We start from the raw sequence: 16,670 nt of genomic DNA on the forward strand, positions 1-16,670 counted from the left end.
ACTTAATAAGCAGAGAGAATATTCTATGCTGAACTTCGAAAGTAAAAGAAGAAGAGACAGAACAGGCCGTGTTGTCATCATTTGTCAGGACCAAACTGTTATTGTTCCACGTGTTTTAAAATGACATCCAGTTTTCTCGAAACTCAACACAGCGCAACGAGACACTATTAGTCAGACGCGCTGTCAATCAAACAAAGATGGTCGTGCCTTCTAGTTTTCTACTGTATGGTCTTTGATTTGAGTGACATCACCAGTTCCGTCCCAACGCGGAAATGTGCAGTATTTGTTATCATAATATAGGATCTGTTGTCTGGCATGTAGCAGACATATGATGAACCCCTATCAGTAATGTAAGTAACTGAATATGCTGCTGTGAAGTTTTTTTTCCGAAACTTTGTGATTATGGCATTTTGTTTGAGAAGTTTTGAGCCCGTTCGACCTTAGTGTATATTTACTGACACGGACCTAGAACACGCCGAAACTTCAACCTCAGACGGACCTGTCCGATTCAGGGAGAAATGATGGACTGGAGGCATTTGCTGCTGCTGTTGCTTTGCTTCGCTGGAATAGTGTCACAGGTAAATACGGGGAAATTGATCTCATGTGTTTACCACTGTATGTTGCTGGTCACCACAGGGAATGCACGGGGACAGGGATATGTGCCGATCTATTTTTGGATAAGCAGAGGCGGGGTGCTCTGGGGTTCTTGGAATGGTAATTAAAAGTAATAAATAAAACAAGAAAAATAAAACATGAATTACAGATTATTATTCGTTATTAATATATTATTTTATTATAATTAATAAAGTAATATAATATATAGAGAATGATAATGAATAATGCGCGTGAGTGATTCATTTTGGCGAATCGATTCATTCGGATGGTTCGTTTGAACGAACCTATTAAAAACCGATTCACAGATTCTTTAGGTACCCTCCGCAGCTTTTAATATTAATTTTGTAGTGAAATCGTTGGTGTTTTATTTTTAGATTATCAAAAGATTACTGAAGTACTGTAGGTTGCGTCTGTCTTAAATCTGTGGTAACTATGCCATTTTTTAGGAAATTGCATATTTGGTAAATATTTGTAATGGTATGGTAATATTAAAAAGTACAATTATATAATAATAAAATTACTATTATTTTTTCATGATGTTCTTAACCGCATTATACTAACCTCACAGTTTTATACCTAAACAAAACTTTCCAGTACAGTACAGTGACTCGTTTCGAACGAGTCTTTAAAAATAATCGGTTCAAAAGACCGACTCTTTCATTAGGTGACAGATTCAAGGAACATGTATGTTAAAGCTGGAAATACGAGTCTAATTTTTTCAAAACTCATTTCAGTTTGAGTTTTTACAATAGTGTCACATTACCCGAAACTGACCACGAGACCTGCATATGTGCGCGCTTAATAGGCTTTGTACTGGAGAGCTCGCGCAATCCATGACGTATTGTTCCCAGAGCGCGTGCCTGTGTGTTATTACTGTGAATGTGTGAGAAAAGAGTGTTCAGTCAGTGTAAGGTTAGGTGATGCTATTAGATAATTTCTTTGAATCACTTACTGGCCCATGTGTTATAATGCTTGACCTGAGGTTATAGCACTTCTTTTATGCCCTCAGGATGAATAATTTTAAATTCAAACTATTGTATCCCCTAAAATAAATAATGATTGTATGCCTCAATGAAATAACAGCTCAATGTTGTCATCCTACAAGTAAATTTGATACCTTTTGTACTGGTGTTTTTAGTGGATCAAGGCAGTATTGCAATGTTTCTGCAAGTTCTACACAGTGAACTTTACATTACAGGGTGGACATGGACTCTGTAGTGGGTCAGATAGCCTAGATATCTTACCGTAATGAACTAAATATGTGACAAGATTCAAAATGATATTCAGAACCATGACAAACAGTTGAGTGATATTGACTCATTCAGAGTTGTTCATCCACATCTTCTCAGTCATATATTGTCAGGCAGTTTTTTAGTAAATATAGGAGTGGCGTTAAGAAGAAGGATATCCTGGTTAATAGCCGTTGAATGTCAACCATGCTCTCTAACACAAACACACATGGTCCTCTGAAGCTATAGTAGTGAGAACCTTTTTTTTTGTAAATAACATATTTGCTATACCCTCCCCCTGAATCTAACTCTCACAGACATGTTGGAGTACAGACATATTAGATATAAAGCTTAATGTGATTAAAAAAACACACACGCACGCACTCAGTCTCAAGAGAACACACACTGTGGATATTTCTGGATGCATATCAGGTAGCGATTAGTTGAAAATAATTTGATATCTGCAGTGTGGTGTGTGAAATCATGTTTTACTGGTTTCTCTTTCAGTGTGAGGGAGGAAGTTCAGTTTCTCTCCCAGAATCTCTGCTCTTTGTTTCTACACTGGATGGAAGTCTGCATGCCGTCAGTAAACAGACAGGAGACATTAAGTGGACGCTGAAAGAAGGTATGTGTGTGTGTGTGTGTGTGTGTGTGTCTGCATCTGCATGCATGTATTTGCATTATGAAAAATCATGATAGAAAGAATATTATTATATTGTAGTGCTGTTTTGTATAATAAAGAGAAATGTTTAAAGGGGGAAAAATTTATTCCATTTCATATTTTTAAGAGTAGTGTAATTGAAGAATTAATATCTGCCAAACAACTTTAACCATTTTACTCTCTCTCTCTCTTAGATCCCATCATACAGGTTCCCACTTATTTCCAAGAGTAAGTGTTCAACAGCTTCAGAAACTGAATGAATGTACACTACCATTTGGGCTCATTAAGATAAAAAAAAAAAAATTAAAGACTCTTTTGCTCACAAAAAAAAAGAAAGAAAAAATAAGTTAAATATATTAGACCAGAAAAATGTGTAAAATAGTATTTTAAATAAACCTTTTTTTTCTATTTTACTTTAAGTGTTAAATATATTTAAAATTTGATTGCAAAAGTTCATTTTTCATCTACCATTACTAGTCTTCAGTGTCACATGATTAATTTTGAAAACAGTTATGCTGTTTAATATTTAAAATATAACACGAAACCATCACACATTGTTTTCAGCATTCTTTTAATAAAATAGAAAATTCAGATAACACAACATTTATTTGAAATAGAAATATTTTATGAAAACATTATAAATCCTGTTATTTGCATCTTTGCTGAATTAAGTAGTAAATATAATATAAAATAAAATAAAAATCAAACACATCTTACAGTGTCTTGATCTTTATTGAATCTGTGATAACTTGCTTTTTCTCTGAATCAACATTTATTAATGACATCGCTATTGTATACTATTACTAATAGCCAAAACCCAATTTAGTTATTGTTTTAAAATTGCACTTAGGTCTCACACCATTCTGGTATGTAATGCTCACTCTTTGTGATCCAACTTTAAAGTTATCTGTTTCCTCTTGAAGGCCAGGCTTTTTGCCAGATCCCAATGATGGCAGTCTGTATGTACTAGGTGGCAAGCGCAAAGAAGGTCTGATGGTGAGTCTCATACGCAGGGGTGCGAGTGTGTTTGCCAGAGTTACAGCTCAGTCATTTTTATGAATCTTCTCTGCAGAAACTCCCGTTCACTATTCCAGAACTGGTCCAGTCTTCTCCCTGCAGGAGCTCCGATGGGGTCCTCTACACAGGTAATGTCAAACACATTTGTATTTGCTCGCAATGTTTTTGGTAAAATCTGTGTTTGATATCTGCATTTTGTGGTAGTGATGGTTTTCTAGGGACATTTTATATGAAAAAAAATGTGATTTCCAGTTCAGTGTGATCTTTTAAAGTTTATGAAAATTAATAAAAGCTTAAAATTCATGGACATACTAGTTTGCCTGAGCAGTGGGAACCATGATAGCATGTTCATAAAATGATCTGTGAAAAGCTCCATGCCCTTGTACACTCTTATTTATTGTTCTGTGTATATTTCCCAGGTAAAAAACAGGATACTTGGTTTGTGGTTGATCCTCAGACAGGAGAAAAACAGACGAGTCTGAGCACCTCCTCTTCAGACTCCATTTGCCCCTCTGCCCCTCTGCTGTTCATTGGTCGCACAGGTCCGAACACATATACACAAACCTTGTCTTTGAATCATTCTTGAATTGCACTTGTATATATAATACACACACACACACACATGCACACACAAAGAAAGTAATACTTTCATTCAGTAAGAATGTGTTTAATTGATCAAAAGTAACAGTAAAGACAAAAATTCTAAAATAAAAATATCAGAATATTTTTTTTAAATGTTAAGCGGCACAACACTAATAAGAAATGTTTCTTGAGCATCAGATCAGCATATTAGAAGGATCATGTGACACTGAAGACTGCTGAAAATTCAGCTTAATTTAATCACAGAAATAAATTACATTTTAAAATATATCAAAATATTTTATATCAAAAATAGGAATAATATATAAATATACATGTTTAATAATAATTGTAATAATATTTCACAAAATTACTGTTTTATTGTATTTTTGATCAAATAAATGCAGCATTGGTAAGCATTAAAATTTTTCAAAAACATTTTAAAAATCTTATTGACCGCACACTTTTGATTGGTTGTAATGCATGTTTCCCTGTGTATGTCTGCAGAATATATGATCACCATGTATGATACGAAGACTCAGGAGCTCCGCTGGAATGCCACCTACAATGACTACTCCGCGCCTCTCTATGATGACAAAAAATATGAGTATAGTAGGTTCCTTATCAGGCATGCACTGGCCAGTCTATTGAATCTGTGAATTTGTAAGTATTTTAGGGGTATTTTTCAATTTATCAAATTTGCATGTGTCTGTGTATCACAGAGATGTCACACTTTGCATCCAGTGGGGACGGCCTGGTGGTTACTGTCGATCGGGACTCTGGTGAGGTCTTGTGGATGCAGAAGTTTGATTCTCCAGTGGCAGGGTTTTACTTGTGGAGTCAGGACAGTCTGCGGCGAGCTCCTCATCTCACAGTCGCAACAGAAACCCTGCGTTATCTGACCTTCACTGCAGAAAACACACAGTCCCACACCATGAAGTGGGCCTACCAGTTCACAAAAGAGAACCACAGCACTAAGACTCAGCTAGTGTAAGACATTTTTACAGTTTTTTTATTTAAGGGATAATTCACCTAAAAAAAAATCTGTCATTAACTCACCACTATGCAACAAGTCAATTGACTACCTTATTATAAAGTATTATTTTATAGTAATAATGTATTTGTGTGTGTATATTTTGATAGTCCTACTCTCTATGTTGGCAAGACGGACTCTCATCTGTATGCTTCTACCTCTCTTGTGCATCAAGGTGTGGCAATTGTGGTAAGTTCTGCTCTCCAATATTCAAAACCAATCGTAAAACTTACTTCTGATTAACCTTATCCTGTTTCCATTTTAGCCAAAAGGTCTCACTCTTGCACGCATCGAGGGGCCAATCACAGCTGGCGTCACAATGGGTAATGGGCGGCCCGAGTGTGAGATTACACCCAGCACTGATGTGAAATATCCACCGGGAAGCAGCAGCTCCCTGCAGAATCAGTGGCTGCTGATTGGTAGGGCCAGCTCTTCAATGCATTTATTTTTGTATTGCTCACATGCATACTTAAATATGTGTAATTCAAGATAAATACATATGCAATGCTGCAACACCCACAGTTTAAGTTCTAGCTCATTAGTTTCAGGACTGAGGTTTGAATATTTGACAATAATAATACCTCCATCACCTGAAAACATTGGCCTGTGCTCATAAAACTGTTGGCCTAAGGTAGCGATGTATCTCTGTAAATGGATAATGATGTCATTTTATTAATTCAAAACATATATTCATTACAACCCGAATTCCGGAAAAGTTGGGACGTTTTTTAAATTTTAATAAAATGAAAACTAAAGGAATTTCAAATCACATGAGCCAATATTTTATTCACAATAGAACATAGATAACATAGCAAATGTTTAAACTGAGAAATTTTACACTTTTATCCACTTAATTAGCTCATTTAAAATTTAATGCCTGCTACAGGTCTCAAAAAAGTTGGCACGGGGGCAACAAATGGCTAAAAAAGCAAGCAGTTTTGAAAAGATTCAGCTGGGAGAACATCTAGTGATTAATTAAGTTAATTGATATCAGGTCTGTAACATGATTAGCTATAAAAGCTTTGTCTTAGAGAAGCAGAGTCTCTCAGAAGTAAAGATGGGCAGAGGCTCTCCAATCTGTGAAAGACTGCGTAAAAAAATTGTGGAAAACTTTAAAAACAATGTTCCTCAACGTCAAATTGCAAAGGCTTTGCAAATCTCATCATCTACAGTGCATAACATCATCAAAAGATTCAGAGAAACTGGAGAAATCTCTGTGCGTAAGGGACAAGGCCGGAGACCTTTATTGGATGCCCGTGGTCTTCGGGCTCTCAGACGACACTGCATCACTCATCGGCATGATTGTGTCAATGACATTACTAAATGGGCCCAGGAATACTTTCAGAAACCACTGTCGGTAAACACAATCCGCTGTGCCATCAGCAGATGCCAACTAAAGCTCTATCATGCAAAAAGGAAGCCATATGTGAACATGGTCCAGAAGCGCCGTCGTGTCCTGTGGGCCAAGGCTCATTTAAAATGGACTATTTCAAAGTGGAATAGTGTTTTATGGTCAGACGAGTCCAAATTTGACATTCTTGTTGGAAATCACGGACGCCGTGTCCTCCGGGCTAAAGTGGAGGGAGACCTTCCAGCATGTTATCAGCGTTCAGTTCAAAAGCCAGCATCTCTGATGGTATGGGGGTGCATAAGTGCATACGGTATGGGCAGCTTGCATGTTTTGGAAGGCTCTGTGAATGCTGAAAGGTATATAAAGGTTTTAGAGCAACATATGCTTCCCTCCAAACGACGTCTATTTCGGGGAAGGCCTTGTTTATTTCAGCAGGACAATGCAAAACCACATACTGCAGCTATAACAACAGCATGGCTTCGTCGTAGAAGAGTCCGGGTGCTAACCTGGCCTGCCTGCAGTCCAGATCTTTCACCTATAGAGAACATTTGGCGCATCATTAAACGAAAAATACGTCAAAGACTACCACGAACTCTTCAGCAGCTGGAAATCTATATAAGGCAAGAATGGGACTAAATTCCAACAGCAAAACTCCAGCAACTCATAGCCTCAATGCCCAGACGTCTTCAAACTGTTTTGAAAAGAAAAGGAGATGCTACACCATGGTAAACATGCCCCGTCCCAACTATTTTGAGACCTGTAGCAGAAATCAAAATTGAAATGAGCTCATTTTGTGCATAAAATTGTAAACTTTCTCAGTTTAAACATTTGCTATGTTATCTATGTTCTACTGTGAATAAAATATTGGCTCATGTGATTTGAAAGTCTTTTAGTTTTCATTTTATTAAAATTTAAAAAACGCCCCAACTTTTCCGGAATTCGGGTTGTATATTAATTATAGAAAAATGTAAGTTTAATTAAAAACAATCAATATATCACACATAATTAATAAAAAATATATATTATATTATATTATATTATTTGTTACTTCATCGTTTTCTTCACATAGTTAAATAATGATAAAAATCTTTGCAAATTGCATTGCATCTTAATGTTCATTTAGTCGATATCTCTGTGTGTGTGTGTGTGTGTGTGTGTGTGAGTAGGTCACCATGAAGTCCCTCCTTCGGCTCACACCACCATGTTGAGAGATTTCCCAGAGAATCTGCAGCGCTCTGGTGATGTCATCCCACCTCAAGGTTCTGGTTCTTCTTTCCGTTCTGCCTCTCACCCTGTGAGTCCAATGCACAGTTGACTCTGAAATGAAAAAGTCTGTCATTTATTCACCCTCATGTTGTTCAAAGTCTGCATTATTTAGTCTGCATTATGTTATTGTTTTTGTGAAAAACACATAAAGTGATATTTTGTATAATGTTTGCACTGCTATTTTCCAAAAACTGTCAAAAAGGTAATAATACCATAAGAAGCAATCTATACATAAAGGTATCAATAAAGTAATCTATGCAACTTTTGCATTATATTCCAATTCATAATGTTAATTTGAGAGCTGCAATATACATCCTTAAATTAAATTGTTAAATAAATTGTGATTTTGAAGATCTCACGCATGATGAAATTGCAAGCATTCCGAACAGCCAAGCATAAACTTGTCATATTTTGTTCACAGTTGCCACCGGTAACAAAGCCCAGCACTTCCCCCGTGTTGCCAGACTCCTTGACCTCTGACCCCATGACCGTGCTGGTGATAACACTGTTGCTGGGAGCGTGGATTGCCTTCCTGCTAACACACAAAAGGGTGTGTAGTACAGAGTGTGTTTTGAATGAATTAGTATCAGTATCAGTGTTCCTCTAAAGTAGCCTTCTGATGTTAATGAGTATATCATTGATTTGTTTATTAAATTTGTTTATTATTAGTAGTGACACCATCTTAGGTGGATAAATATATAGGTGGATAATATTTATTATATACTTATATGTGTATGTACATATATAAATATGCGGGAAGTCGTGGCCTAGTGGTAAGCGAGTTTGACTCCTACCACTAAGGTTTTGGGTTCAAGTCTCAGGCCGGCAATACCACGACTTAGGTGCTCTTGAGCAGGGCACTGAACCCCCAACTGCTCCCTGGGCACCGCAGCATAAATGGCTGCCCACTGCTCCGGGTGTGTGTTCATGATGTGTGTGTGCACTTTGGATGGGTTAAATGCAGAGCACAAATTCTGAGTATGGTTCACCATAGTTGGCTGTATGTATATCACGTCACTTTCACATAAGTGTGTATATAATATAAATAAACAAGTATAAAACTTCTCGTTCTTTTCTTTTTGATAAGCCTGTCAGAAACTCCCAGAGATCTGAAGAGCCAGTGGACTCTAACCCCCTGCCGGTGTTGACCAATCAGAGCGCTGCCACAGAGCCCAACACTCCGTCCTCAACCTCATCCTTTAATAACAACAGCAATTCAGAGAAGACTAGTTCTGTTGCATCCAATCAAACTCAGCCATTCTCAAGCAAAGACTCTGCCCCAATTACGACAGCTGCTCAGTCACAAAGTACGGAAACTATTCTATATCTGTATCAACTATTGAACCTTATTTATAAAACACAAAAACTAATTTCTGTGCAAAACCTGTTAAATTCAAACTATTCTTAAGTAAATTGTTGCTTTTTTATGCATTTCATGAATGAGGCCTATTGTTCTTTCCTTTTATCTAAAAAAGCAGTTTATTTCATTTACAAACCAGAATGTATGTTATTTACTATAATTTAAGCCTTTACTTTGTGTTTTTTAAATTGTGTGTAACTCATATTCTTCAGGTGAACAGCCTGACGTTTTGGAAGTTGGAAAAATCTCTTTCAGTCCTGTTGAGGTGTTGGGTCATGGGACAGAGGGAACCTTTGTGTTCCGGTGGGTTATTATGAATAGTGATGCTAGTTTTTCACTGGTTTGTTTGGTTTGGTTGGTTGTTCTTTATCCTTAATTCACCAGTGTTATGGATGCAGGGGTCATTTTGACGGTCGGCGTGTGGCAGTAAAGCGTATCCTTCCAGAGTGCGTGGAGTTTGCAGAGCGAGAGGTTCAGCTCCTCCGAGAATCAGACGAGCATCCCAATGTCATCCGTTACTTCTGCACAGAGCGGGACAGACAGTTCACTTACATTGCCATAGAGCTATGTGCTGCTACACTCCAGCAGGTGTGTTTCAGTGAGTGTGTGTGTTTGTAGAACACAACAGTGCTTTTGAATGTGGTATTAATTTGCTTTCTGTTTTTCACTGTTTTATCATGATTTTTAAAGTTGGTCTACATTGGGGCAGGAACATCAGAATTTTATAATTAGAATTGAAAGGTCAGCCAGTGACTTAAAACCATGCAGTGGTTTTTTTGTTGTTGTTGTCGTTGCTGTTTGTTTCTTGTTATTTTAGTATTATTAGAATATTATTATAGTATTTATTAATATGTAGATTTTTTTTCATTTTAAATTTTAGTTTAGTTTTTGTTTGTTGTTTTTCTTAGTTTTTTTTTACTTTATTTTTATTTCACTTAACATTCTACTGAATGTGTTTCTAATTAATAATACTAATTAATCTAATATTTATATTTTGTTTTATTTCAGCTTTATTTCAATTAACGAAAACACTTTTAAAGTTTTAGTTTTAACAGTAATAACACTGAAACCATGTAGCCTCAACAAAAATGTTAAATGTGTCTTTAATACCATGCAGTTTTTTATTTTTAAGTATTAATAAACGTTCTTGAAATTAAACTTATTTTCATTTCAGTTTTAGTAATGTTAATACTTTAATAATGTTAATGTCTAATATTTATATTTTTCAATTTATTTCAGCTTTATTTCAGTTAACAAAAATGCTTTTTAAAGTTTACATTTGACTTAACAATAACAAAACCTAATTAGGCTTATGTTTAAAACAATCTGCCAATCTAACTGAAAATACACTTATATTCAAAATGCATTCTCTGACAAATATGCAAAACACTTCACATTTTACAGATTTCACAACACATTTTAAAGATTTCTTTTAACAAGCAAGACAATAACTGTGATCACAAATAGGACTTTGGCAATATGCCACTACTAATACAACTGTATTTTTGTACATTTTTAGTATTCAATTTCATCTGTATAATAAGCTGCATAATCACAACTGATTTGTTTTCCATGCACTCTGATTGAGTTTTTCTGTTTGGTATGCAGTATGTGGAGGACCCAAGCTGTCCTTATTCAGACCTGAACCCAGTGTCCCTGCTGGACCAGACCATGTGTGGCCTCAATCACCTGCACTCCCTCAACATCGGTGATTCACTGTTGCCATAGCAACGATTTCAATCATAACTTCCTTCCTATAACTTCTTAAAATTGCATCACAGTTGCACATGGAAGTGTTGCATTGCACCAATGTTTATTAAGTGCTATCAAAGTAATTGGATAGTGACAGTACATATGCATGCAAGCAGACGGGCTCACCTTCATTTGTAATTATGTGTCCCTCTCGTGCTCAGTTCACAGGGATTTAAAGCCACGTAATATTTTGCTCTCTCTCCCGGGGGCACTGGGTCGAGTCCGGGCGGTGATCTCAGATTTCGGCTTGTGCAAGAAGCTTCCAGATGGTCGCCATAGTTTCAGCCTACGCTCTGGAATACCAGGAACCGAAGGCTGGATTGCCCCTGAATTACTCATAAATGCTCCAAAAGGGAACCCTGTACGACCATACAAACACACACACACACACACACACACACACACGTCACAAGTTCAGTTTAAAAAACAGATACTGTGAATTTTAAAAACGCACTAAATAAGATATATTCTGTATAAGTTTGTGTCATTTTCCCTCTATTTTTCTGTCTTTAGACAAGTGCAGTGGATATATTTTCGGCCGGATGTGTGTTTTATTATGTGACGTCCAAAGGACAGCATCCGTTTGGTGACACTCTACGGCGTCAAGCTAATATCCTCTCTGGAATCTATAACCTTGACCACTTTATGGAGGATATACATGGTTTGTGCATGCATGAATTTGAAGTATATGGATGTGCACTTTCTGTTTGTAGAAGTGTCTGGTTTTGTTTAAACACTGTTATGACTGACTTAAAGGGATAGTACATCCAAAAATAAAAATGATATCATTAATTAAATATTCTTAGCGTTAATGGGTTAGTTCATCGGAAAATTTAAATTATGTCATTAATAACTCACCCTCATGTCGTTATAACCAGTAAGACCTCCTTTCATCTTCGGAACACAGTTTAAGATATTTTAGATTTAGTCCCAAAGCTCTCAGTCCCTCCTTTGAAGCTGTGTGAATGGTATACTGTCCATGTCCAGAAAGGTAAGAAAAACATCTTCAAAGTAGTCCATGTGACATCAGAGGGTCAGTTAGAAATTTTTTGAAGCATCGAAAATACATTTTGGTACAAAAATAGCAAAAACTATGACTTTATTCAGCATTGTCTTCTCTTCCGTGTCTGTTGTGAGAGAGTTCAAAACACAACAGTTCAATGATATCCGGTTCGCGAACGAATCATTCGATGTAACCGGATCTTTTTGAACCAGTTCACCAAATCGAACTGAATCGTTTGAAACAGTTCTCGTCTCCAATACGCATTAATCCACAAATGACTTAAGCTGTTAACTTTTTTAATGTGGCTGACACTCCCTCTGAGTTCAAACAAACCAATATCCCGGAGTAATTCATTTTCTCAAACAGTACACTGACTGAACTGCTGTGAAGAGAGAACTGAAGATGAACACAGAGCCGAGCCAGATAATGAACAAAAGATTGACTCGTTCTCGAGTCAAGAACCGTTTCTGTCAGACGTGTCCGATTCGAGAACCGAGGAACTGATGATACTATGCATGTGTGATTCAGTGTGAAGCAGACTGACACACAGAGCGTCTGAACTGAACTGGTTGCGTCTGACTGAACTGGTTCTTTTGGTGATTGATTCTGAACTGATTATGTGCTAATGATATGAGCGCGGGTAAACCGAAGGCTTGAATGAAGGGCAATCATCGCCAATGACGTCAACCGGTTTATTGAATTGAAATGTCTGGAAGAATCGGTTCGCGGAAAAGAACCGAACCCATCACTACTGGTGATCCGAAAACCGATGCAACCGGTTCTTGACTCGTGAATGAGTCAATCTTTCATTTGTTATCTGACTCGGCTCGGTGTTCATCTTCAGTTCTCTCTTCACAGCAGTTCAGTCAGTGTACTGTTTGAGTACATGAATTACTCCGGGATATTGGTTTGTTTGAACTCAGAGGGAGTGTCAGCCACATTAAAAAAGTTAACAGCTTAAGTCATTTGTGGATTAATGCGTATTAGAGATGCGAACCGTTTAAAACGATTCAGTTCGATTTGGAACTGGTTCAAAAAGATCCGGTTACATCGAATGATTCGTTCGCGAACCGGATATCATTGAACTGTTGTGTTTTGAACTCACTCACAACAGACACGGAAGAGAAGACAATGCTGAATAAAGTAGTAGTTCTTGCTATTTTTGTACCAAAATGTATTTTCGATGCTTCAAAAAATTCTAACTGACCCTCTGATGTCACATGGACTACTTTGATGATGTTTTTCTTACCTTTCTGGACATGGACAGTATACCGTGCACACAGTTTCAGTGGAGGGACTGAGAGCTCTCGGACTAAATCTAAAATATCTTAAACTGTGTCCCAAAGATGAACGGAGGTCTTACTGGTTTGTAACAACATGAGGGTGAGTTATTAATGACATAATTTTCATTTTTCGATGAACTAACCCTTTAACTAATATAATTATGTTGTTTGGCTAGTTCCTACTGATAAATAAGATCTAAAATATAAAATATATTAATAAGTAACATATCCTGTTTTCAAAATATGATTGTTTGACCATTATTTGGCATTTTAACTAATAACTATGTTGCTTGGCTGATTAACAAGTGTGAATTAATAAATCAGATCTTAAAGTTTTTGATGCTAGTAAATCATGAAAAAACCATAGTATGTTTGCAGATATTTAAGAAACATGCTAATGTAACATATTTGTTTATCTGAAAAACAATTATACAGTCAGTTATTCTCCTTTGAAAATGTGCGTTCTGGGCCGGAATGTCAGTCTTTGTTTTGGTTTGTGAAACCCGCCCACTGCCAGTTTACCCAGTTGTATTTCGGCACCCCGGGTTGCCAGTTGGCGAAAAAACACAGTGTATTTCTTTTCATTCAAACACTCATATTTGAATAGCTTCTTAATGTTTTATGGCTGTTTTGGTGTTTATAGAGGATGTGATTGGCAGAGATCTGATTGAGCGGATGATCAGTCCTGAACCAGAGACCCGTCCTTCAGCAGCGTCCATCCTCAAACATCCCTTCTTTTGGAGCCCAGAGAAACAGCTCCAGTTCTTTCAGGTGTGTGTTTTTGTGTGTTAATTGTGTACAGTGAGAAAGTGCAATGCTGAAGTTGTTCTTTTGGCTCTAGGATGTCAGTGACAGAATAGAGAAGGAGCCACCAGATAGCAGTATAGTGGCCCGTCTGGAGAACTCAGGCAGATCTGTTGTAAGAACCAACTGGAGGATGCACATATCAGCACCACTGCAGGCTGGTAAGAACTGCTACCACTGTACTTTTCTTTGACAGAAATATTGAAAAAAAGTGGAATGTTTTAAATGTATATGAAATGACAAATGTTTCAATTCATGTTCATGCATGTCTATATATTTGAATGCCTTATATAAAACTATTTCCATCTGGCAGATCTTAGAAGATTTCGTACATATAAAGGAAACTCTGTGAGAGACCTACTTAGAGCGCTGAGAAATAAAGTAAGTGTTTAGAACTTCATGTGTTTTTATGTCAGTAATCACACAAAAAAACTATTCATATTGCACTGATAATATATTATAATATACACTATCATTCAATAGGGGTCCGTAAGATTAAAAAAACATTTTCTTGAAAGAAGTTTCTTATCAAAATGTAAAAAAATTGATTAAACAGTAATATTTTGTAATGATATTACAGTGTAAAATAACAGTTTTCTGTTTTGATATTTTTTTAAATGTCATATATTTCTGTGGATTTTCACTTTTAATCTGTTTAATATGTGTTAATTTTTCTCAAAAAAATCAGTCCGACCCAGACTTTTGAATATAATCTAATCTAATCTAATCTAATCTAATCTAATATAATATAATATAATATAATATAATATAATATAATATAATATAATGCCTAACCTGTCTTCTAATGTTTTTAATAGAAACATCATTATCATGAGCTCCCACCAGAGGTTCAAACTGCTCTCGGTGAAGTCCCTGATGGCTTCGTGGCATATTTTACCTCCCGTTTCCCCCGGTTACTGCTTCACACGCATTCAGCGCTTAGCATCTGTGCCCCCGAGAGACTCTTTCACCCATACTACCACCATCCATAGAGACATGCTTGTTTGTTCCTACACTGGAGTGGAGAGGAAAAGTAAGATCCTTGAGGAAATGGAGAACTTGATGACTCAACTAAACACTGTCGATGTAAAATCCTGCACTTCAGAACTGTGAGCACATTTCGTTACAAGAGCACTAATGACAGATTTTACCTAAACATCCTACTGAATTTGCTGAGCGAAATTTACCCAGGTTTTTTATGTCTATGCTTTTAAAGAAAAAGGTTTTATAGGTCAGATTAACCAAATGAGTTAGTGTATTAATGGGCTTTTACAGAGCTCCCATTGCTGCTGCTGGTTTTATGATGTGAACCAAAGAGCAAAGAAATAATAAGGCCATATTTTCCACCAATAAATTGGCAAATGTTCTACCATTTCTGTCAGTTTTATTTTAATTCTGACATTTAACACAGAAGATTATTGAATTGCCAGCCAACTACTTATATTCTTAATAAGTAGAAAATTTAATTATATTATTTTCATATTAAGGACATTCTTATAGGATAGTTTACCACACAATTCTGTCATCTGTCAACTGTATTTTCATTCACATGCTGTTCCAAACTCATGAATTCTTTCATCCATGGAACACAGAAAGAGAAAGTATTAAAGTTTCTAAATGGGGTGGAAATATTTTCTTTAGATATCATAAATGTGGTCTATTTCGTGCAGGATGTTGCAGGTGTTCTGAAGCCATTCAGTAGCTTTATGTGAGATTATGACTGAGAAAAAAAAAACACTGAGTACTACCGAGAGTACTCTACGCAATTGCATGGTTTGCATTATGCCTTAACACGCTACTGGTTAAGCTTAAATAATGATAAAAGCCAGCACTACATCCATTGATATTTGCAGAACTATGAAGATCTTTGATAATTAGTGGACTAAAAACAAAAAATGCTAATTTATTATATTAGTCCATTTGTACACCAAGTGTACATGTATATGTATTTGTGTGATTCAGATAAATTGGGACTGGGGTTGGGATTTTTTTTCTTTGGTTTTGCTTTGTGTGGCTTGAATTGCAGCTTTGTGCTACATTTATGGATCTTTTACAGTCCATCACACATTGCAAGCATCTCCCTCTCTCAGTGTTACAGCTTCAAAACACTAATATTGTGTTTCCTTGAAGTATTTTACAGCCTGCTGTACACTAGTTGTATACTTCTAGTTTAAAAACAAAATTATTTATATATATATAAATTAAGCAGTGAGGATTTTTGCCACTGGAAATTCACTCAAATCACTGAATGTGGAAATACTAGTGCCTTTGTTTTTCTACCCATTGATGATTACATTTATACTGATTGTTTTGCCAAAAATATCTTTGTAACTATTTGTTACAGTGGCACAGATCCAAAAACTGTTATACTTGATACAGAATAATGTTGTTGCAGACGTGTTTGTTGTGGATTTCCATTAAACAAAATAGTGATCCTTTCAGGTGGTATTAACATTGTGTTACAAGGTATTACAAAGTACTTCAAAAATCATGCTATTACCATTGTGTATGCGCACAATATGTTAGAACCATGCATTTGTTTTGAGCGCCAAAATAAATGAAGTGTACTTTTACATTTTTGATTGATTTTATTTTTATTATATTTTTATTCTTATTTGCACATGCTGTCTTAAAGAAACATAAGCTTAAGGTACATATGCTTGTGACATCAAGTCATTTCTATAAATCAGAAAACATGCAATATGTTTAGATTTGTT

The 16,670-nt window shown here is 36.2% G+C and overlaps 1 protein-coding gene across 1 annotated transcript; it reads left to right on the forward strand.

Moving 5' to 3' along the window:
- The first annotated feature begins 230 nt into the window (after window positions 1-230).
- LOC132142335 (serine/threonine-protein kinase/endoribonuclease IRE1-like) lies at window positions 231-16,378 on the forward strand. Its single transcript, XM_059552131.1, has 22 exons — window positions 231-578; window positions 2,352-2,469; window positions 2,700-2,733; window positions 3,429-3,501; window positions 3,578-3,650; window positions 3,942-4,064; window positions 4,609-4,713; window positions 4,824-5,091; window positions 5,245-5,323; window positions 5,400-5,553; window positions 7,652-7,779; window positions 8,173-8,301; window positions 8,839-9,058; window positions 9,324-9,414; window positions 9,510-9,699; window positions 10,720-10,819; window positions 11,025-11,224; window positions 11,377-11,524; window positions 13,793-13,920; window positions 13,991-14,114; window positions 14,267-14,334; window positions 14,772-16,378. Exons 1-22 carry the CDS (start codon window positions 519-521, stop codon window positions 14,943-14,945), a joined length of 2,787 nt encoding a protein of 928 aa, XP_059408114.1. The 5' UTR covers window positions 231-518; the 3' UTR covers window positions 14,946-16,378.
- The last annotated feature ends 292 nt before the right edge of the window (window positions 16,379-16,670 follow it).

Source organism: Carassius carassius, chromosome 6, assembly GCF_963082965.1.
Source record: "Carassius carassius chromosome 6, fCarCar2.1, whole genome shotgun sequence".
Taxonomy (NCBI): domain Eukaryota; kingdom Metazoa; phylum Chordata; class Actinopteri; order Cypriniformes; family Cyprinidae; genus Carassius; species Carassius carassius.